We start from the raw sequence: 24,828 nt of genomic DNA on the forward strand, positions 1-24,828 counted from the left end.
AAAACCCCCTGGTCTCATGTTTCCTCCGCGGTGCACTCAGGCTGAGGCCTCGTGCGAAACCGAGAGTCCCCACGTGGGACTTAGCTGTGGTGTTGGAAGCGCTATGTAAGCCTCCCTTCGAGCCCTTAGAGGAGGTCTCTGATCGGATGCTTACCTTAAAGACAGCATTGCTGCTTGCGCTAACGTCTCTTAAGAGAGTCAGGGACCTGCAGGCCCTTTCAGTGGCCCCTTCCTATATTGACTTTGCCCCTGGGTTGGCCAAAGCATTCCTTTACCCAAGAGCTGGGTACGTCCCTAAGGTCCCGTCTTCAACACCACAGCCAATCACGCTTCAAGCGTTTTATCCTCCTCCATTCGTGGAGCACGACCATCGGAAGTATAACCTAATGTGTCCAGTATGAGCACTAGACACATACGTCCACAGAGCTGCCATTTCTACTGCCTACGAGTCCTCTGGTCTCCCATCTTCGTTGGGAGTCAAGGCTCACTCTACTCGAAGCTTATCTCCCTCTAAAGCTCTGATGGCAGGTGTCCCTAGAGTCCAGGACATCTGCGGTGCTGCGGGTTGGTCCTATACGCTTCTGACGTTTGTCAGACTTTGTGAACTAAAACTCAGAGCCACTCCTGGCATCTTTGTCCTCTCGCCTCAGCAAAAGGCTAGGCCCAGAAATTCAGCCCCCTCCCTAGCCAGGAGGAGACTTCTCAAGGCGCATTCTTTCTATCAAGAAAGAAGAGAAGACTTTTTCGCCTAATCCTCGAGTGCCTGAGGGCCGAGGAGCATTTCTCCACCTGCGCTGGTCATATAACAGGCAGCGGTTGAGAACCCTATCCCCGTGTGCCTGAGGGCCGAGGATCACATTGCCCTCTTTTCCGTGGATTACTAGACAATGGCTTATTCCTCGCGTCCTGGCAGGATTCCCAGGCCGAGTTTATTCAGTCCCTCTTGTTCTGGCTTTTTCCCAGACAAAGGACTAAGGCTCAATCCCAAATCTACCACTTACCCCTACACTTAGCCTTACCCCTCCGTTTGGCGCGTTCACGTGAAGGGGTAGGGTTGTCTCATTGCTCTTTTGGTTGGAGGGGTAGGGGTAAGAGGAAGGGCCAGATAGATTTTTCAGGACCTCACTTCAAACGAAGGGCTAAGAGAAATTTCCAACATGGCTGCTCACTCGAGCAAGCAGACTCGTAAATATAAGTAATTTTTGCCTTTAGTAAGGATTTTCATGACAATGTTTCATTATATGTATATTACCTTCAATCTTGTGTTTGTGTTTATGGTGTTGTTTTGTAAATAAATGTTTGCAAAAAAATCGCTAAAGTTTGCTAGCAGATAGCACTGATTGCACGATATTACAAAATATATTTTTATGTCATATACACTTGACTGCATGTTAGAAACATGAAAGACCAGTGGCACGGCAATTTGCAACAGTGGTGTAGTGGATGGTGTACGCAGGTATACGGTGTATACATACTTCCACTTTTTAAATCCCCTCTGATGTGTATTATTCAGAAGTGTCCTGCATTCGCCAAAATCATGGCAGTCCACCTCATCCAGTCATGTGAATAAATGTAAATATTCGCTCAAAACACCCAATAAAGGCAGTGATGATGCAGTCAGGACCGTGGAGCCGGCTTGCTTTGAAATGTATTTGATGATTGCGCCTAATGCACCTGTGCCCGCTCATCGCACCAGTCATTTAAATCAGTACATAATAATAAAAACAATACCTTGCAAATAAAAAGAAGCTGATTTTTACGATCAGAAATTTCTTAAACCAGTGAACCCCTGTAAACATTTTAGTCCAAGGATCCAGAAAACGAATGCGTTCAAATAGAAAGTTCAAAACGAAATTCACAAATGAAGCATATACACTTCTCCAGGCATCACTACACTGATTAGCAATTTGCCGCGCATGTGATAATGCGTGGTTTGGTTTGCTTACAGCCACATGTGAATGAACGGTGCGTACACCGTACATTTGTACTTTTTGCAACATGACATTTTGACATCTTGGAATGAGTGATAAACATCTGCGCATGTCCTCTGACGTAACATTAGGAACTAGCGACAACGTATGATGACGTATCACAGTGTTGTAGTAGTGTCCCATTTCTTAGGGGAAATATTTTAGCCCTTCCCCTTTACACTTTGTTTCAAGGGACAAGGGGAAGGGGCGAGGGGTAGGCGAAGGGGTAGAAAATAGAATTGGGATTGGGCCTAAGACTTCTCGTGCACCCGAGGGCCGAGGAGTACCTCTCGCGCTGGCTGGCGACCAGGCAGAGGTCCATTACTATCCTCGTGTGCCTGAAGGCCGAGGATCATATTGCCCTGTTGTCCGTAGAATACTAGACAATGGCTTATTCCCCTCGTGTCCTGGCAGGATTCCCAGGCCGAGTTTATTCAGTCCCTCTTGTTCTGGCCTTCCCAGACACAGGACTAAGACTCCTCGTGTGCCCGAGGGCCGAGGAGTACCTCCTGCGCTGGCTGGCTACCAGGCAGAGGCATGTCGTTGTTCTCCTCGTGTGCCTAAGGGCTGAGGATCATATTGCCCTCTTGTCCGTGGAATATTAGACAAAGGCTCATACCGCTCGCGTCCTGGCAAAGTCACCAGGCCGAGTCATTTCTAGTCCCTCTTGTTCTGGCTCTTCCCAGACAAAGGACTGAGACTCCTCGTGCGCCTGAGGGCCGAGGAGTACCTCTTGCTCTGGCTGGCGACCAGACAGAGGTCTACCACTTTCCTCATGTGCCTGAGGGCCGAGGAACATTCTGGGCTGAGGACTATTTCTCCCTCTGCACTGGTCAATGACAGGCAAAGGTCGAGAACTCTATCCTCCTGTGCCTAAGGGACGAGGAATATATCTCCCTCTTGTCTGGTGGGTATCACAGACAGAGATGTTTTAACACTCGCGTCCTGGCAATTTCCCCATGCGGAGCCATTCCAGTGTCATGGCAGGTTCACCAGGCACTACTTGGGTCCCTCTTGTTCTGGCTGTCCCCAGACAAAGGACTACCATTTTTCCTCGTGTGCCTGAGGGCCGAGGTTCATATATCCCTCTTGTCTGGTGGCTGATCACAGACAGAGATGCATTCCAGTGTCCTGGCAAGTCCACCAGGCACTTCTTGTGTCCCTCTTGTTCTATCTGTAACGCAGACAAAGGACTACTATTTTCTCCTCCCGTGCCTGAGGGCCGAAGCTCATATATCCCTCTTGTCTGGTGGTTGATCACAGACAGAGATGCATTCCAGTGTCCTGGCAAGTTTCCCAGGCACTTCTTGTGTCCCTCTTGTACTGGCTGTAACGCAGACAAAGGACTACTATTTTCTCCTCGAGTGCCTGAGTCCCAAGGTTCATATATCCAGGATATATCACCAGGCGGAGCTACCACAGTGTCTCAGCAGGTAAGTATGCTAGACGCTGTTTTCTTCACGGTCTTGCGAGACCAGACGAAGGACTATCTTGTCCTCGTGTGCCCGAGGGCCGAGGTAAAATTTCTCTCCCTCTTGTCTGGTGGGCTCCACAGACAGAGATGTATTACCACTCATGCCCTGGCAAGCTCCCCAGGCTGAGGTTTGTTCCTGTGCTCTGGCAAGATTCACCAGACACAACTTTTCCACCCTTGTCCTAGCAGACACTAGGCAGGGCTTTGGAATTATGGGGGCGTTGATACCTCGTTCCCATAGCGTTTCAGGACGCAGTGTTGAGTTCCCGGAAGGGAACGTCTCAGGTTACGTATGTAACCCTGGTTCCCTGAGGGAACGAGACACTGCGTCTCGGACCATAATTCCCGCACCCCTGCGGCGCTCGCTTCATTCCTTGAGCTGACGCCGGCTTCAAACGCACGTGCTTTTATACTTCCTGGTCGATGACGTCACCGCGTCTCTGACGTCACTCCCGTCATCTGATTGGTTGTTAGACTATGACTCAGAGTGCGGCCCGCCAATGGCGTTCCCCATAGCGTTTCAGGACGCAGTGTCTCGTTCCCTCAGGGAACCAGGGTTACATACGTAACCTGAGATCTTTTGTGTCTTTGCTTCTCTTCAGCTCACGCTGGATTATATCCCTTTAACAGCCATGTAAAATGGTATTGTGTTCACTTTCAACACTTAAAAAAAACCTGTAGATGGTATTGAAAGCCATTCTGGGCTAGTAATTCAAATTCTGTATACACTAATCTAGACATTGCAGAATGACTTTGCAATTAGTGTCATGTTGAATTCATCCAGTAGCTGACACTTGCAGCTGTTTTTACCTTTGAGTTTATTCTCCAAATCTTCAGCCAGATGGTTCAGTTTCATCTTTCTCAAGATGTTCAGCGTGATCTTCACAGCTCCTTCTGGTCCACAACATGCCTTCATCAGATCCACTGTGTCAACAGTGTCTGAATTCTCTAGATCGACAGCTGAAGCATGAGCATCTTGCTTTAAGTGCCATTTAAACCTCTTGAGTTGTTCTCTGTCTAGAGCATCCAGTGTGTCCAGAAGCTGCTCTGGTGCCATCTTCTGTTACTAATTCACTTCTGCAGGACGAAAAAAAAAAATCCATTTACCACACTAGTATTACACAGCTCACGTACATCTGCAAGATGTCTGTTAAAGATCTCTTGATCTGGAAAGCATCTGCTGTGTGCAAACGTCTGTAAGATGTCAGTTTTACATTTATTCTAATTCATAAACATTTTAAACCTAAGTGTATAAAAACACAAAGGAGAAAACAAAAGACTAATAAACTACTATGGAAACTAGTAAGAAAGGAGTGTGGTCAGATTAATCGCTATAGCAAAAAATAAGGGTAGCTATTGGAAACACAAGAGGCAAGACAAAAATAAGGTCACTCCAAAACAAACATACTTAACAGCACAAAAAGGGCCGTTACATGATTGCTTTTTATGTTTATTACCTTTAGCGCTTAGGCATTGTATTTGAGATACATCATCAAACTTTTTGGCATCTTGCATCCATTCTCTACGATAACCATGATTCATGAATCTTAGAGATAAGTCAGTAGACCATCGAGAAAAGGTTTCTTTGTGGTCATTTTCCACAAGTTCATATGGTTCTTTAGGGTCTTAATGAAAAGTCTATACTATACTTTGGTTAAAAAACACAGTTTTACATTGTCAACTTGCCAACAAATACATTGTTAAGAAGGCAGTTTGGAAAGATGCATAAAAACCCTTAAAGTCACTTCTGCTGTGGGAGAAGCTGCATCACAAATGATTTGCACAAACATAGATGCATATGTAGATTGGGATCGGTGCCTTTCCTTTCAAAACCGAAAGTAACGTCAATCCTCCGGTCTTCAGAGGCTGAAGATGGCGAGCATATTGGGACTGTTTCAGCTCGGTGAGGGCGGGGCTAAGGTAAGGCGTTCATGTCAATCAACTATAGTGGGCGAGGCCTATGTCTGTGTTCCGTCACGCCGGCAAAAAGCTGAGAATGACCTGATTTTAAAAAGGGGATATTACTTTTACTTTTTTATTTACAAAATCCATGTGACATCAATGACTCAATAATATTTTTGCAATTTTTTAACCCAGGGCCATTTGACTATAAAATGCTAACAGGCATTTTATTCGATCGGCAAGGCTTACAATTTTACATTTTTACTAATTTTTTTTACAAGATTGTGCCATTTTTTTTAAATTTGGCATATACATTAAAAAAAAGAAAATTAAACACTACATGAAAATATAAAAAAATGCTTCAAAATGAATGTTGTTGTTCCTCACTGACACACCCAAGAATCTAATAAGCAAAGAAAAAAAATCTGCTTAGCATTTAGTATACGGAAATTAACTATTTTAATTTTTTTCCAAAAAAAATAAAAATAAAAATCTGCGACATTATGCAAACAAACCAGCATTTAAAGGGTTGCAATTCTGAAAATTAATGTATGTTTGGTATCTATGTATAGAACAGATGCTGGTTAGAAAAAACAGTGAAAGTGAAAAAAAATCATGTTTTTATGACAGTTTTTGGACATTTTGCACCTGTGTAACTTTTTTCACTGACGCACAAGGGTTAAAAAAATCATCAAAATGACAGCATTAAAGTCTCAGAAGCTGAAAGTGACCAATGACATGTCATAATATGACACTGTTTACATTAAAAAACAATAAAACCAAACACTCACCTCAAATAATATCTGTAGCCCTGAAACTGTTGTTAAACTGCAGCTCTGAAATTCCTTAAGCTTCAGCAAATCAACCAAAACCTGCTTCCTGCTTTCTTTCAGGAAGAGAGACGTGAAAAGCAGAAGAATGACAGTTGAGACATTTACACACACACAAAAGGGGAACAGAGCAAAAAATGTCATAATAACAATATATACATTATTTAATGCAAATAATATATAAATTATAAAACTTTTTTTTTCAATTACATTTATTTAATTTGCAGACACTTTAATCCAAATGTTCACTTAGATATTTCATGGTTATTATTATTAATATTATTATTATTTACAGTACTTTTATTTCGGTGTGCCGATGTGACGTCATGCGCGAGCGCCGCGCTCCTGCTCTGTTGTGATGCGGCTCTGGAAAGGTTTGTTTTGAATCGTTTCAAACGTTTACATCTATATAATAACCGTTCGGACAGTTGTATCGTTTGTAACTGTAATGCTTTCTAATCTAATGTTAGTCTGTGTTATTTCTTTGTGCGAGAATGAGAACATGAGAAACAGAAGACGCGTCTTATTTGATTGGGCATCTCAGTTCGTCCTAAATATTTACTTGTTTATTTGTTCCCTTATTCAATTTGTTGGTAGAGTTAGTGATGCGGGTAAATTCAGGTTGATTGGGACACATTTTGTAATTGAAATTACTTGGAAAAATTGTCCCAATTAACCTGAATCCACCCTAGACAACACGCAGACATTCTGCAAACCTAATGAGCCTCAAAACAGATCAGTTATTCACTGACAGTGAAAGTGAAAGCAAAAACGAACGGCGCATCACTGCAGAACAAGCTTTTCTTTGGGTTCAATGTTTTATTATTAGAAATTTTAGCAGACATTCACTTGTAAATACAATTTTTTTAAATACAAACATAAAATGTATATTTTAACAATTGAACATTCAAAAAAAAAAACGCTATAGACCGTTAATTATTAGAATTATTAGATTTTAGCAGACATTCAATTGTAAATACACTTTTTTAATACAAACATAAAATGTACATTTTAATAATTAAACATTAAAAAAAAGGTCTAATATTACAAAAATTATACATTATACAAAAATTAAACACTTTCCCCCAACCAACCACCGACCAGTACTATCCAATGGTAAAAGTAGGTACTAAAGGCTTAGTAAACATATTAATCACACGTTTGTAGAAAGGAAATAAAAGGGGACCACATTTTTTTCAAATAACAAAATCTTGTCTGTTAGGGTATACCTGATATTTTCCAGATGTAACCTGTTAACTCTGTCAGCCATAATTTAAGAGTTGGAACTTCTTTTTTCTTCCAAAACAAAAGAATACGTTTTTTTTTTTTTTTTTGGCAGAGATCAAGCCACATGAAACAAACTGTTGTTAGTCTCAAAAATTATTCGGAAACTCCAAATATAATGTCTAATGTATCTGAAAAAACTTGAAATATTTTGTTCCAGAAACTCTGTAATTTGAAAATGCTTTTCTTACTTAGATTTTTTTTTTGTCTTGTTTCCAGTCAAAATATCTAAAAGTTATTTAAGCAAGAAGGATTTTCTAGACGAGTAAAACTTATCTTGATTTCAGGAAAAAACAAGCCAAAATTGAGTGTGTTTTTGCTTGAAACGAGCAAAATAATCTGCCAATGGGATAAGAAAAATAGTCTTGTTTTCTGTTTGAAATACGATTTTTTTTTCTCTTACCCCATTGGCGGATTATTAAGCTTGTTCTAAGCAAAAACATCACTTAATTTTTGGATTTTGGCTTGTTTTTTCTTCTGAAAACAAGAAAAAAATGTTTTACTCGTCTAAAAAAAACACCTTGATTTAAGAATTTTCAGATATTTTGGCTGGAAACAAAACCAAAAAATCTGAGTGAGAAAATAATTATTTCCTCAATATAGAACCGTATAAAAAGTCCTTCATTAATTGCGTTAATTTTTATCTTGTGGACCATATATTAATAGTGAAAAAAATAGAACAATCAGTCTTTCTTGTTAAGCAAGTTTGTGTTTAAACTAAAACTATTGCTTTTGTTTTTCATTAATGACTGATTGTTGGGTAGTGCTCACAACTAGGCTGTTATTATGTAATTATAATAATTAAAATGACCCACATTTACAACAGTATTATTAGTGTTAAAATAAGTGGCATTTAGATATTTAATAGCACACGTACATCTAGGATACGTGTATTTGACGTCTGCATTTACATCTGCAAGACGTAGTTTGCTAATCTGCAATATGTCTCTTGGACGTTTCCTATCAGATGTCAAATAGACGTCCATTAGATGTCTTTAAGATGTTTATGATTTAAAATGAATGTAAAACTGACATCTTACAGACGTGCGTGTGAGAAATCCAAATTAGTTCATTTGGATTCCTCTGTCTCTGTTAATTATTCTCATCTTAAACACACAGAAAATCTCCTGCTGAGCCAACTGAGATCCATGTGATATATAAAGATGGCGTTTATCAAAGAGGAGAGTGAAGACGTGAAGATTGAAGAATCATTCAAAGTCAAACATGAAGATACTGAGACACAAACAGGTTGGTTTTCGTTCAAAGCTGCAGTACAGTCTTGCATTTCAGCCTCCCACTGGTCAAACTGTGTTATTGCACGCCTTTACAGTAGGTATTTTAAGATATATTTAAAAATATTCTTGTTGATGTTGATGATAATGTCAACTAATCGTTTCTGCAAAAAAAATGCTTTTCTTACTTAGATTTTTTGTCTTGTTTTCAGCCAAAATATCTAACAATTCTTAAATCAAGAAGGATTTTCTAGACAAGTAAAAATGTTGTTGTTTTCAGAGAAAAACAAGTGAAAGACTAAGTGAGATTTTGCTTAGAACAAGCTAAATAATCTTCCAATGGGGTTAGCAAAAAAAAAAAAAATCTTATTTCAAACAGAAAACTAAATTATTTTTCTTACCCCATTGGCAGATTATTTAACTTGTTTCAAACAAAAATGCACTTAATTTAGACTTTTTTTTTTATGAAAACAAGAAAAAAAATTCTCTTCTAGAAAATCTTTCTTGATTTAAGAGTTTTTGATATTTTGGCTGGAAACAAGACAAAATCTAAGTAAGAAAAGTATTTTTTCCATTGCAGCTCTAATGAACAATCACAAAATAAAATAAAAAACAGCCACGGATCATGGATTGTGCCTGTTAAACATTTGTAAATTCAGCTATTATTTTGTCTTATGATTAGTGTTGCTTTCGTCAACGAAAATTATGACTAAATATCGTCGTCAACGAACCTTTATCACATGACGAAAACGAGACAAAACGAAACGAAAATGCTTGTCATGTGACGATGACTATAACAAAATGTATAATGCAATATCGTTGACGAATAAAAACGAGACTAAATGTGGTGTACAAAATAAAAACTATGCTAAAATGTCTCTTCATTTTCGGCGACGAAAACGAGACGAAACGAAATGTTATAACGTTAGATTGATGTGCGCATGCCCAGTAGCCAGAGCCTTATCCCTTCTAGCCTAAACCACAGGCGACGTCACTTTCTCAAGCCACACTCGCGGCTACAAACAAAGTTAGGTTTGACACAGAGAAAGGTTCGTCTTTGGGAGAAAAAGAAGAAACGACTCATGCATTTTTTCATACTTTTTAGTAGTGATGGGAAAATTAAGCTTTCCAGCACCAAAGCGTTCCCCTCAACTGGATCTAAAAAGCTTCATTACTCGAAGCTTTTCAACACGTTGCACACTAATGACATCTTGTGGTCAAAGGTGGAAAACGTTTCTTTTGCGTCCCAGATGTCAAAGCGATTTTTGGACAGTTTCATAAAATGAATCAATATGTGCTACGAAAACCATAAGAAATATTTTACTTACACAAATTAATTAATTGGTAAATAAACTTATAAAAGTACAAGCATGATTTGTGCAGCCATAGAGGATCAAATAAATTAAGGATATTGTTAAATTGACTAATATTATTAGAAGTGCTTTTGAAGCGGGAATTACTAGAAAATGAACATGCACAAAACTACACGTACATATTTATTCGTATTATGATTTATTCTTAATAAAGAAGTGAATGACACTTGAATCCTGTGCAAGGGGTTCGTGTTATTTGAATCAGAATACGAAGAAGTCAGTATTTATTTTATTTCAATTTATGTGTGTGTACCTCTAACATGTTTGGTAGGTAAAATAAATGTTGTAATTTCAAATTAAAGCATCTTCCATGTCTGGAATGGATGTATTCTTGAGCTTATAAGGTAAGGTTGAAATGGGTTTGGCTAAAAGAAAACATTGGTTTCGTCTATACTTCTACTTCTACTATTTTGACTGGGTTAAATAAAATTGCATTACTAAAAATAGACTAAAATACAATTTTCATTGACAAAAAATTGAGTAAATGTCATCAGTTTTCGTCGACTAAAACTAGACGAAAATAGTCATGGGTAATTCTGACTAAAATAAGACTAAAATGCTCAGACTTTTAGTCGACTAAAACTTGACTAGACTAAAAAGAATATGAACGTGACTAAAACTAATAAAAACTAAAATGACAGCTTCACACAAAGACTAGACTAAAACTAAAATTAAAATCGGCCGCCAAAAACAACACTACTTATGATCTATATGTACACATCTATTATGTGAAATAGCATATTCGTGTCAGTCCTAAATAACAAACACAAAGTACAGTTGTTATGCACCTCCTTATTTTGTCAAATATTTTAAAGATTCTGCAAGGTGTATGTAAACCTATGATCTAAATGGTATATTTTGTTGTGCTCCAATTAGATTAAAAACACATGTTCATGCAATCCCTAATTTAGTCAAGTTTGAGATCCTCACAATGCGAGAACTAAGAAAATATGGTGGTTTCACTTTGTATGTGTCAGCTCCTATTAAGGAACTGGGAAAATGTTAACAATTTTTAATTTTTTCATTTAAAAAAAACACATCTGCGACATTACGCAAACAAACCAGCATTTAAAGGGTTACAATTCTGAAAATGAATGAATGTTTGGTATCAATGTATAGAACAGAGGCTGGTTAGAAAAATCACTGAAAGTGGAAAAAAATATGAATCATGTTTTTATGACATTTTGCACCTGTTTAAATTTTTCTTTGACGCACAAGGGTTAAACAAAATCATCAAAATAACAGCATTAAAGTCTCAGAAGCTAAAAGTGACCAATGACATGTCATAAGATGACACTGTTTACATAAAAAAAAAAAACATTAAAAACCACTCACTCACCTCAAATAATATCCTATAAGCCTATTAGCAAATATTGCATCATTTTATAGTCAAATGGCCCTGGGTTAAATTTTTTTTTGCCTTTTTAATGGGTTTCAATGTGGACATTTTTGTCCATAAGGTCCTGAGTATTTTTTGTACAGAGGGTCAAATTGATTTTTTAAGGAAATGATGGTGAACTATTAAAATGTCAGTAAAAATAAACATCTGAGCCAAAATTTACGCATTTGGCATTAACACAGGCACACTTATAACAAAAAAAAAACTTAAATGGACAAAACTGTCCATAATGTCGCGCATGGGTTTGAAGTAATGTTGTCCACCATGTGCCCTAGTGCTCGAGTCTGTTTTCTCTGCTCACAGCTATATTGATGCTTTAAATGTTTCGCTGTGTCTTGCTTTGTGCCATTTAACTGGGGTTAACACAAATTTGTCTTTATTTGCTTTAGACCTGATGGCACTGAAAGAGGAGAGTCAAGATCTAAGTGAAACGGAAGACAATGAAAGTCGTGATTTCATAACTAGAGAAAAATCTGTCAGTTGTTCAAAGACTGAAAGGACTTTATTTCAAAAAAGAGCTCAAAAGACAGCAACTAGCAAATGTCTCACCTGCCAACAGTGTGGAAGGAGTTTCCAGGAGAAAGGAAGTCTTAAGACTCACATGCGCATTCACACTGGAGAGAAGCCTTACACGTGCACCCAGTGCGGAAAGAGCTTCACACATCAAGGAACCCTTTATACCCACATGAGTCTTCACACTGGAGAGAAGACTTACACCTGCAAACTGTGTGGGAAAACGCTGAACCGAAAAGGAAATTTTCAGACTCACATGAGAACTCACACCGGAGAGAAGCCGTTCACATGTGATCAGTGTGGAAAGAGTTTCACGCGTAAAGAAAGCCTTAATAATCACATGAGGATTCACTCAAGAGAGAGCTGCCGTATATGTCGTCAGTGTGGAAAGAGTTTCACAGACGGGATTCAACTTAGGAAGCACGTAGCGACTCACACTGGAGAGCAGCCATTTATGTGCCCTCACTGTGGAATGAGTTGCGCAAACAACACAAACCTCAAAGTGCACTTGAGAGTCCACACCGGAGAGAAGCCTTTTACCTGCCAACAGTGCGGAAAGAGCTTCTCGCGCAAAGAAAGTCTGAAGGATCACATGAGAGTTCACACCGGAGAGAAGCCTTACCCATGCAAACAGTGTGGAAAGAGCTTCACAAATAAAGGATCCCGTTATAGCCACATGAGGACTCACACCGGAGGGAAACTTTACACATATCATTAATGCGAGAAGACTTTGGTATTTTAAATAGATCTGAGAAGTCATGTGCCCCCAGTCTGATCTTGAGTCATTTAATATTATGTATATGTAGATGCCTGTTCCAATAAGTCAATAATATATTAAAATGACTTTAGAGTAAATCATTACAATAGTGTGCCAGTGTTGTTTTCGTCAACGATGACGATGACGAAATCATTTCGTTGACGCAACTTTTTTCCATGACGATAACGAGACGATGACGAGATAAAAATGGCTTGTTGATGACTAAAACATGACGAGACATGTATGAGTTTTCAATGATGAGACGAGAAAAGACGAAAATGTACCAAAGTGAATGAGATAACTGCTTATCTTCTTCTGTATCCACACCGGACATGACGCCTGTCACCGCTGTATCTCCGATGACTGACAGTATCTTCTCAAATGCATCCAGAATAATAGACGGTGATCCACTACCTGTCATTTTTTGCTCCCTTGACCTCTCTGCTCCTTTTTTTTAACAGCCGACTTTAAGTCTGCCCATTTCTTTTTCACCCCATCCACATCTGTAACTGAGTTGGCCACAGCTGAAATGGCATCCGCCACCCGTTCCTATGCGAGTCGCTTACTTTGCATTGAGATACTGTTATCCAGCCTCCCTAGAAGTAGCTTTTTTCTTGCGCTAATTTCCTCGACAAGAACCTCTAGCTCTTGTCTAGTGAAGTTTCTGTTTCGTTTCTTGTCCTCCATGCAGATTACCTGAGTAGTTTACGCTTTCTCGCGAGTAAATTCTCTTTTGTCGGTTAATGTCGTTAAACGAACACATCTCACGCCCTTTAAAATACATTCAAACACTTGTCCGAAATGTGGCTGCTACTTTAAAACAGGATAATATAGTGATACAAATAAAATGTAGTGGTAATGAATTTGTTGTTGCTACTTCATTTATTTTATTTTTTCTTAAGAAAAAAAAAAGATGTTTGGGAACAACTTAAGATTTTTTCAAGAATTGCACTGAAGAACATTCTTACGAACTTCTTAGAATTTATCTTAAGAAATTTCTTAATTTATTTAAGAAGTTCGTGAATCCGGCCCCAGTACATTACCATCCTCACACGTTACAACCTCAGCACTACCATATACAGTACAATATACACATGCACAAAGTTTCTATTTATTTAATTCTTTTTGTCAACTGGTAACTTAAGTAACTCTTGAAATATACAAAAATGGCAATGCCATTTGAAGTTGTTGGTAGACTTGTATGTGTAGAACAAAATGAAAGCTTCATATAGTTGTATATATAGTTGATTTGGCATCTAATACTTCTATTTTGGAAATACTTGAATAAATAACTGAAATGTGATCATAAAAACTGTCTTTATTTTAATCATAACAAACAGACTTATAAGAATATAAGGTGTTTTCAATCAGTCATTTAGACCCAATATTTAGAAAACCCTGGTCCAGTGGTCTCTTCAAGTCAAAACTGACAAGGAGTCCAGCATCTGAGACCCTGAGTACCAACACTAATGTAAATGAAATTGTATTTTGGATCTACAGCTGCCATCATGAGAACAGAAAGTCTGTTTTATAATTGTGCCATGTGCTCACACATTGGGACAAGGGCTGGATGAAGATATGTTTGCCATCAAGGGCACCCAGGCAATGTGGAAATTGCCATTTCTTCTCAAAACTTCTTGGAAATTGCTCGCCATTTTAGTCATTGTTAGTTAACTCCCATCACCTGTTTTCCCCTCGTCAGCTGCCTCATTTAAAGTCTCATTTCTGTTCAGTTTACTGTTGGTTATGTTTAATGTCAGAGGGTTTCCTGTGCTGTATCAGAATGACAAAGTTCAAAGCTCAGTAACAAACCGTGATGGAACATTGCACAAAAGCTAACTTACCCATATTTGTAGGACCAAACATGGACAAGAGAAACAACATACTTCCCTAAATTATAGTTTTGGGATTCTCCTCAGAAGAGGAATATGTGAGTTTGCAGAATGGTTGAAAGTATTTTTTTTTTTTTTTTTTTAAATAAATCCATCTCAGGATCTTCTGCAGAGGAGGACAATAATATTAGATATCTTTTTACCCACCAGAAGATCAACATTCTTAAATTATCTTCTGAGGATGAAATGATGAAAATTCTGTTTTCTATGCGTATGAGTATCTGTGTTTGCTTTAATGGCATAAAGTACTATAAATTACTGTGCAATGCTCAATAATCCCCACCTCTTGACCTTTTTTTAACTTTCATTTACTATTCCTATTTTATTTCCAATTATTATTTGATTTGGTTTTATTCTTTTATTTTGGGTTTGTTATATAATTTAAGTGAATGTAAATTGTGTGGTTGTAAACTGAATTTTTTTTTTTTGTGAAGCTGTTATTCATTCTCATTCATTACACCCATTACAGTTTGTTTAAATTTTATCATTTAAACGTTTAGTGTCAAAACAGGGTTTCCTATCATTGTTTGTCATAATGATACATTAATTTTTTTTTTTAAGTTATGACTTGAAAGCCTATTGATTTGACTAAAAACTAAACTAAAAATACTCCATTTGTAATTAGACTGATCCTTTTATCAATACTACTTGTTGGTATTGAATTAATTCTTTATTTCAACTATAATTTTTAAACAATATCAACTTAACATTTGTTATTGCTTTTACTTTTGAGAATCACTACAAATTAATAAAACATCATTATACTTAGACATCGAACACCTTTTGTATTATTTTAGACAGCACCATGTGAAGGGGACTTTTATTTTGGTCTGGCGGTGTGAAGTCATCAGGTAGAGCCGCGCTCCTGCATCTGTTGTGATTCAGCTGAAGAAAGGTTTGTGTTTGAAAGTATTTAAAGCGTTGAAATCGATACAAACCTGCTCTTTACACGAGATATGCGAAATTGCTTAAACATGAGTGAAATTGACATCGTAATACTTTATCTAACGTTAATAAACAATATATTTAGTGAGTAAAGCGCATCTTCACATGAGCAACAGAAAAAGTGCGTCTCATATCGCTCCCTATATCGTGAATCTGTCCAGTATAAACACGGATTTGGTCACTGGCAAGTAGTGATGGAGAAACCGAGCTTTTCTCAACTCCGAGTCAATTGAATCAATTCTGAAAACGATTCAGTGATTCAAATCGCTTGAATCTCCGCACGCTTCTGCTCAAAATAGTTAAATACAACGTTTAATACATGTTGCCAACTGCAAATATAATGTACGAGTTATTAAATACCATATATACAGTAAATAGTAAAAATACTATAATTTGCATTGTTATTCATTTATTGCCAGTTTTTTTATTTTTCTTTCTGTTAAGTATTCTCATCTTAAAAACACTGTTAAAACTGTGACACTATAATGAAGATGGCGTGTATTAAAGAGGAGAATGAAGACATGAAGATTGAAGAAACATTCAGAGTCAAACAAGAAGATACTGAGGAACAAACAGGTTGGTTTTCTTTCTTAAAGCTGAACTCACTCTTTTGATTTTTATTAAAATGTCCAGCTCTACAGAAATGAATGCTATTTTTGAAGAATGTCAATGAGTTAAAAACAGGATAGACATGTTGAGATCACGTAATCACAATAGTAATGTAAAAATGTACATGTACACTAGCATATGCATACTGTAGAATGCTAACAATACTTTAGAAGCAGTAGAATTTCTTAAAGTACAATTAATAACATTAGAAACACATCTTAAACACTCTGTACTTGAAACGTCTCAGTTAAATGAAATAATTAAATCTGGAACCGTCAAATTAACCCTTATATCTTGTAGATAACTGCTGGCTAACAGTAGCATACATGCATATATTATGTTATAGCGAACAGATTATCACTACACCAGCAGCTTTTTAAAGCAACATTCCAGATAGCACATGTATGTCTGCAAGATGTCTGTTACAGACTTCTTGATCTGGAAAGCATCTGCTGTGTACAAATGTCTGTAAGATGTCAGGTTTACATTCATTCTAATTCATAAACATCTTAAACACATCTCATAGATGTCTATTTGACATCTGATAGGAAACGTCCAATAGATGTATTGCAGATGAGCAAACTACGTCTTGCAGATGTCAAACAGACGTCTCAGAGATGTACATGTGCTATCAGGGTTAATTTGATGGTTCTAGATTGAATTATTCCATTTAACTAAGAAGTTGTTCCAAACCTGCAGGGCTTTCATTCTTTTTAATTCTTTTTCGGAACACAAGATATTTTTTATGAAATTTCTGATCCTCCGTTGACAGCAGGGCAGGGATGGAAATGAACTTTTTTGTCCACTGGCCAGTGTGGCTGGTGGATTTCAAAATCTACCAGCCACTAAATGTTTTTACCAGCCACTTTATGTTTTTAACCCACAATGTGTAGCTGCATGTGAAAATTAATACTACAAGATCTACTATACTTGAGCAGTTTATTTAATCTCAAGTCTCAATAAAATAAATTTTCACCGAATCACAACTACACAACTTATAGCCCACATACTATAACAGCCTAGATATTTTATGTTGCCTAATTTGTGCGCATTGGGGAGACGCTCTCTAAATGCAGGGTATTAGAGTTGCTTTTGAATGCGTGTGCGCGTTTTACTTTTGGTTTCGTTTTTACTATAGCGCGAAACTCTCAGCAGCGTAGAGCGTGCATTCTAAAATACAAGAGATTAGTTAACAAAACCATTTGGGTGGGCACCAACAGGATTTTGAAAAGCGTGTCCCCAGTGGAAATTACGCCCCTGTGTGAGTGGAACTCTGCCGCAGAGTTATCATCTGATGTGAATGAATGCCGCGTTGTACAGTATATTGAGAAAGATGCGCCATGAATTGCATATGACAGAATGTGCGCTGTAGCACGAAATACAATATATTTCTTCAAAAGCAGATTGTAAAGATATTTTAACAGACCTCTTAACGCCTGTGATGTATCGCCACATTTTTTTGACGGTGTGCCTCCGCTAAAAGTGTCCGCCGTCTTCTTCTTCTTCTTCGTGTATTTTAACGGCAGTTCGCAACCAACATTAAGGTGCATTACCGCCTCACGCCATCTGGTTGAAGTATGTTATTTTTATTTACCCGCCAGGTGTTAATTTCAATCCCTGCAGCAGGGGTACTACCACAGTCAAGGCACAGAAAATGGTAAAAAAGTATTCTTGTAGCTCTATAAAATTACAGTTGAACCACTGATGTCACATGGACTGTTTTGTCAATGTTCTTGATACCTTTCTGGACGTTGACTGTGGTATTACCCTTGCTGTCTTTGCAGGATCAGAAAGCTCTTGGATTTCATCAAAAATATATCTTAATTTTGTGTTCCAAAGATAAACAAAGGTCTTGGAATGACATAAGGGTGAGTAATTAATTACATTTACGTACAGTTGTAATTTCTGGGTGAACTAACCCTTTAAACCTCTGCAACACAATGGTAAACCTGCAGAACTCAAACATAAGAGAAACCCTTTAAAATCCCAACATATCAAAACATTAACAGATCTCTATTTATCTTGTGTAAAAAACTGTAACGGTAGTCTGGAGGCGAGTTTAAGAACCCTGATAGCACAAGTACATCTCGGAGACATCTATTTGATGTCTGCATTTACATCTGCAAGACGTAGTTTGCTCATCTGCAATACGTCTATTAGACGTTTCCTATCAGATGCCAAAAAGCTGTCTATTAGATGTCTTTAAGATGTTCTTCAATCAGAATATATGTAAAACTGACATCTTATAGACGTCTGCCAGACGTTTGTACACAGCAGATGCTTTCCAGATCAACAGATCTTTAACAGACATTTTGCAGATGTATGTGTGCTATCTGGGCAAGTGCAGCTTCCAAGATGTGCCCAGATCGCACATGTACGTCTGCAAGATGTCTGTTAAAGATCTCTTGATCTGGAAAGCATCTGCTGTGTACAAACGTCTGGCAGACGTCTGTAAGATGTCAGTTTTACATTCATTTTACTTTATAAACATCTTAAAGACATCTTATAGACGTCTTTTTGACATTTGATAGGTCAAATAGACGTCTCTGAGATGTATGTGTGCTTTCAGGGTGGTTTGCTCATCTGCAATACGTCTACAGGACGTTTCCTATCAGATGTCAAATAGATGTCTATTAGATGTCTATTAGATGTCTTTAAGATGTTTATGAATTAGAATGCATGTTAAACTGACATCTTGCAGACGTACATGTGCTATCTGGGACAGAGACTTGACTTGAAATAGACTTGACTTGGCTTGGCTTGGCTTGGAGAGACTTGACATAGCATGAACAGGCTTGACTCACCGACAGCAGATAGACGACAAGAGGCAACATGGCAACATGAGGGCTACTTATAGCAAACAATGCAGGTCCCATGACACAAATCAACCAATGAGAAACAAGACACATGACTAGAACAACCAATGAGAACATCATTTGTTATTTTTACATCCTTGTTTCCTTTCCTTGCTTCCTTTCCTCGCATCTTAGCTCCACCCCCTTAGGATACGATGGAAGGATTTAAGGAAAGGGCGTTTTATTGACGTTTAGTCGTTAAAACACTTCTGCATAAGATAGACTTGTGTATCCTTGCTCAAGACTCCTCAGGAAGCCTCCTCGATCCTCGCCTCCTCACGGTGCAATTAAAGAATTGAGATGTCCTACAAGATGGCTGAGCTTGATTGGTTTCTGGGTCATAGGATGGAGGACGGAGGAGTGAGGAAACAAGGAGGGATATTGAGAAGCACCCCTGGAAAACATGAGGGAAAGGGAAGCAAAACACAAACAGCGTGAATCAAACCACAAAATAAAAGACATGAACATGAAACAAAACCCCATTACATAATTTCATCATTGTCTCCTAATACGGTCCAAAGCAAAACATGTTGGGATCTAGAAATCTGCTCTAACATTCAGTTTGAATTCTGCGTCAAAATGTTATGTAATATCTGTGAACTCAACGGTCCTAGTACTGAGCTCTTCATTGCTATGAATTGATAATGGTCATATAAAGACATAATGTTCAAGTCTATTCAATAGAATTTTGTGGTCAAACGTATTGAATGCAGCACTAAGATCCAGTAACACTAATTATATTCTGTACACACGTTTAGTTATTTATGATTGAACTGTGTCACATTCTACAACTATATTAACTCCTGAAAAATGCATGTAGTGATAACCGCAGTTACATAAATTCTATGCAGAATTTACAGAATAGTACAGTTTTAATGAAAACAGTATGTCATTGTAAATATTACAGTGTGGGTTTAACAAGTATTTGCTTTTTTTTAACTGTAGACCTGATGTCACTGAAAGAGGAGAGTCAAGCATTGAATGAAATAGAGGAGAAGGATCAATATGAGGAACATCGTGATTTCATAACTGAAAAAATACTGATAGAGATCGAAAAGACATCCTCACGAAAAAGAGCCCAGAAGACCAAATCTAACATCTGTCGTCAATGTGGAAGGTGTTTCAGCAATCATCGAAACCTTAAAGTCCACATGCGAATTCACACTGGAGAAAAGCCTTTCACATGCCAACAGTGTGGAAAGAGCTTCAATCAAACAGGGAACCTTAAAAGCCACATGAGAATTCACACCGGAGAGAGGCCTTTCACCTGCCCTCAATGTGGACAGAGCTTTAAACAAAAGAAAGACCTTCAATCCCACACGAGAATACACACCGGAGAAAAGCCATTCACATGCGATCAGTGTGGAAAGAGTTTCACGCATAAAGACACCCTTACTTCCCACATGAGAGTTCACTCAAGAGACGATTGTTTTATATGTCCGCAGTGCGGAAAAAGTTTTGCTCACAAAGTAAGCTTCAAGACTCACATGAGAGTTCACACTGGAGAGAAGCCTTACACCTGCTCTCAGTGTCGAATGAGTTTTAGACATAAACAATCCTTTGATTCTCATATGAGCAGTCACACTGGAGAAAACCCTCACACCTGCAAACTCTGCGGAAAGAACTTCTCACGAAAAGGATCTCTTAAGACTCACATGGACATCCACACTGGAAAGAAGCCGTTTACATGCGCTCAGTGCGGAAAGTGTTTCCGACGTCAAGTGACCCTTAATTACCACATAAGAACTCACTTGAGAAAGAAACCTACGTTTGGTTTTTGACCGTTGAAAATGTGTACAATTTAACAATTTACCTTTGGAGCCATATTGAGATCCTAATATCTCTGGAACCAAACCGTACAGGGCCTTAAAATGAAGGTGCCAAAAGCAGAGTTTGTTATGACCCAATATCTAAAGGGCATTAAGATATCTTTAAAACTTCTTGAGTTACAGGCATGCAAACTTTGGAGAAAAAACTTGGAAAGGGCTGTTTCCCCATTTTTGAATGGTTACCATTGGCACAGAATGCAATAAAGATTGATGACGTCAACAGATTGTACTAACATACCTACCAATGTCTGTGTACAAATAATATTATGATGCTGCCACCTTTCTTAAGTCATTTTTACCCCCTCTAATTTGGCTTTGAATCTCAGGTGAAAATTGACATTTTGTCCCCCCTCTACAATAAAGTGAATTACTCAGCAAATATTCATCCATGACATTTAATTTTTCTGGCTTCCATCACTATACATGTTTTATCATTTTCAGAAAAAAATATTTGCAAAATCAAAAATTTGAGCTGGGGAAGTTTCTGAAATTTGATTAATTTGACTTGGAATGACCCAGCTATCCATAATATTTCTCCTACTTGAGTAAAATCTCCAATACCAGTTTGAGATAGCTAAAATATATAAGGGCTGGCATGTTCCATTTTTAAACTCAACATGAGCCACACACCTGCACTTGAGGACTCCTATGCAGCGCTCAATGACCAACCTCGTCTGAAAGTGCACAAAGTTGTACTGTCTTTCCTGCTCAATTCGGGGTACCATGACAGCCACTTCTCTAAAGGGTAGCCACTGTCATTAAGATGAGTGTGTCATTTGCAGACCCATACTACCATGCCAACACATCTATTAATGTCATGTTTGCATCACACACAACATAAACACCGATTGAGTAAAATCCTTTCCTGTTTACAAAAAGGTACTCATTCTTAGGTGGTGCCTGAATGTGCATGTGAGTACCATCAATGCAGCCAGAATCTCTTTAAAATTTGTCCTTGGTTCATAGATAAGCATGTATTTACAGCCGACTTTGAAGGGCCAGAGACTACATGAGTCGGTTCTGTCCTGGAGAACCAGAGCACTTACTTTACTCTGCACTTGTACATCCAGTAGATTTCAGTGTCTGGAATATTTTGGTGGCTTTCTTTTCATCACAAAACACCCAAGGAATAATTTTATTCCTGGGTTGTGCATTAGAAACCGGATAAGCTATAGAGTTCAGAAACTATTTTAGAATTTTACTCAAAAAAAGAACTAGAGTATCCCCTTTGTCACAGCACTCAGAGAAAGTAGGGCCTTTTGTAGGCCACAACATCCAGCAGTGAAAAAGCAGTTTGATAGGAAAGGGAGATTCCTCCCAAGAGGCCATCCTAACAACACCGCTCTCCCCCACTCCGACAATCCACTTCAGTGAAAGAGATGTTCGCCAGGTCTTCAGACAGAACAAAAGAAGGAAGGCACCAGGCCCTGATGGTGTGACACCAGCCTGTTTGAAAACCTGTGCTGACCAGCTGGCTCCCATTTTCTCATTAATCTTCAATTGGTCTCTGGAGATGTGTGAAGTACCGAACTGGACTCAACGACTACAGACCTGTGGCGCTAACATCTGTCGTCATGAAGTCGTTTGAAAAACTGGTTTTGGCTCATCTGAAGGACATCACCGGACCCTTACTGGACCCCCTGCAGTTTGCTTATCGAGCAAACAGGTCCGTAGATGATGCAGTGAACATGGGTTTACACTTCATCCTGCAGCATCTGGATAAATCAGGGACTTATGTGAGGATCCTGTTTGTGGACTTTAGTTCAGCCTTTAACACAATCATCCCAAACCTCCTTCTTCCCAAACTATCTCAGCTCTCCGTGCCCTTCGCTCTCTGTCAGTGGATCAACAGCTTCCTGACGAACAGGCAGCAGCTAGTGAGGCTGGGAAAATTCTCATCCAGCACCCGTACTATCAGCACTGGCGCCCATCAGGGTTGTGTCCTCTCCCCACTGCTCTTCTCCCTGTATACGAATGACTGTACCTCTAAAGACCCCTCTGTCAAGCTCCTGAAGTTCGCAGACGACACCACACTCATCGGCCTCATTCAAGACGGTGATGAGTCTGCTTACAGACAGGAAGTTAAAGAGCTGGCTGTCTGGTGCAGTCATAACAACCTGGAGCTCAACACGCTCAAGACTGTGGAGATGATCATTGACTTCAGGAGAAACCCCCCTGCTCTCCCCCCACTCACCATCATGAACAGCACTGTTAACACAGTGGAGTCATTCAGGTTCCTTGGCAATACCATCTCTCAGGACCTGAAGTGGAAAGTTCACATAGACTCCATTGTGAAAAAGGCCCAGCAGAGACTGTACTTCCTCCGCCAGCTGAGGAAGCTCAACCTGCCAGCGGAACTGCTGAAACAGTTCTACTCTGCCATCATTGAATCCGTCCTCTGCACTTCAATTACCGTCTGGTTCAGCTCAGCTACAAATTCTGATCTCAGAAGACTACGTCACATAGTCCGGACTGCTGAGCGAATCATTGGTACAACCCTTCCTACCCTTCAAGATCTCTACTTATCCAGAGTGCACAAAAGGGCTGGCAAAATCACTCTGGACCCCTCACATCCAGCACACTCGCTCTTTGAACTGCTTCCATCTGGTCGGCGCTACAGAGCACTGAGCACCAAGACGACCAGACACCGGAACAGTTTTTTCCCCCAGGCAATCCATCTCATGAACACTTTTCAGTAAACGTGGAACCTGCAGCACTATTATACGCCTTATTAATCTATTCAGTATTTATTAATACCTACTTACATCCAAATTTGCACCTAATATACCTGTACATAGTAATGGCATATTCTGTATATTGTGTTTTTGCTATTTTGCACTTTGCACTTTGTCTTGTGTACTTGTATATTGTTCTTTTTTATAATCTATGTCTTGTCTTGTCACTGTCACTCTGTTGCACTGTGGAGCTGCTGTCACTAAAACAAATTCCTAGTATGTGTAAACATACCTGGCAATAAAGCTCATTCTGATTCTGATTCTGATAAAGATGTTCGCATAAAAAATTTTTGCCCGTTGCTGTGCCTTTGATTTGAATATGAAATTAGGAGTCAAATTTGAAATCATTCTTTGTTAAACTAATTTCCAGTAGTTTCAGTATGTATCCATCTGACCTTTTTGCATCTACATTTTTTCCATGTAGTTTTTTACAGCTTGGATGCCAGCTTCTGTTTCTATGTTTGTGTATAGACTGTCAATATCAATGATAAATAAAAGGCATTAGGAGGAATCCAAAAACAACTGTAGCTGAAGTGTCTTTGTGAAATGGGATTTAAATAAGATTCTATGTGTTCTGCTGTATAGTAACTTTCGCTACTACAGTCCGATACAATGGGTTTGCCTGGAGGAATCTGAAATGGCAGGGTCGTAGGGTCCTTATGAATTTTTGGTAAAAGATAAAATCTCCTGGGTCTGGGGGTGCCAGATCCCAGTAGATACTTTCTCTGTCTACCGCTGATAATACCTTTTTCACTCATTTCCTCTAGAATGTGTTTTACCACTCTCATCGTTTAAGGTTAAATGGGCTGACTCAGGGGAGGGTAATGTTGCGTTACAGCTAAGTAGGGGAGAGTGGGGACAGTTGCAACCTATGGCAGTTGCAACATTGCTTATTTCTTAAAGCAGGAATAAGATACAGTGATAATATTCATACTGCACACACTTTATTGGCCCCTCATACTTCCTGGAAGAAATCAGTCACATGTGATCATTCCTTCTACCCAAAATCATTTTCTTGGTAAAAAAGTAATTTTTTAAAGATGAGATTTTTGGTCATAGTGTCTGAGTTGTTTGTGTGACGCATCGTAAAAACATATTTTAATCAGTGTGTTCTTAGCTTCTAGTAGGCATAGCTAGCATGTGTCAATGATATGTTGTCAAGCTAATATACCATTTTTTATCATAGCTATCACTGTAGGGACACACTGTTGCAACCATCCCAACATGCT

The 24,828-nt window shown here is 38.7% G+C and overlaps 3 protein-coding genes across 3 annotated transcripts in view; 2 read left to right on the top strand and 1 right to left on the bottom strand.

Moving 5' to 3' along the window:
* Positions 1-4,501, bottom strand: part of LOC141333345 (NACHT, LRR and PYD domains-containing protein 12-like) — a 36,121-nt gene extending 31,620 nt beyond the window's left edge. Inside the window, exon 1 of the mRNA XM_073838325.1 lies at positions 4,255-4,501. Within this exon, the coding sequence (XP_073694426.1) occupies positions 4,255-4,501 (247 nt within the window). The remainder of the gene's footprint in view (positions 1-4,254) is intronic.
* Positions 1-12,731, top strand: part of LOC141333945 (uncharacterized) — a 140,862-nt gene extending 128,131 nt beyond the window's left edge. The window contains exon 5 of the mRNA XM_073839095.1: positions 12,024-12,731. Coding sequence (XP_073695196.1) covers positions 12,024-12,695 — 672 coding nt within the window. The 3' untranslated portion in view covers positions 12,696-12,731. The remainder of the gene's footprint in view (positions 1-12,023) is intronic.
* A 6,826-nt stretch (positions 12,732-19,557) lies between these two features.
* Positions 19,558-20,822, top strand: LOC141333961 (uncharacterized). The gene has a single exon (XM_073839113.1). It carries the CDS (start codon positions 19,881-19,883, stop codon positions 20,814-20,816), a length of 936 nt encoding a protein of 311 aa, XP_073695214.1. The 5' UTR covers positions 19,558-19,880; the 3' UTR covers positions 20,817-20,822.
* The last annotated feature ends 4,006 nt before the right edge of the window (positions 20,823-24,828 follow it).

The sequence above is a fragment of the Garra rufa genome, chromosome 4 (genome assembly GCF_049309525.1).
Source record: "Garra rufa chromosome 4, GarRuf1.0, whole genome shotgun sequence".
NCBI lineage: Eukaryota > Metazoa > Chordata > Actinopteri > Cypriniformes > Cyprinidae > Garra > Garra rufa.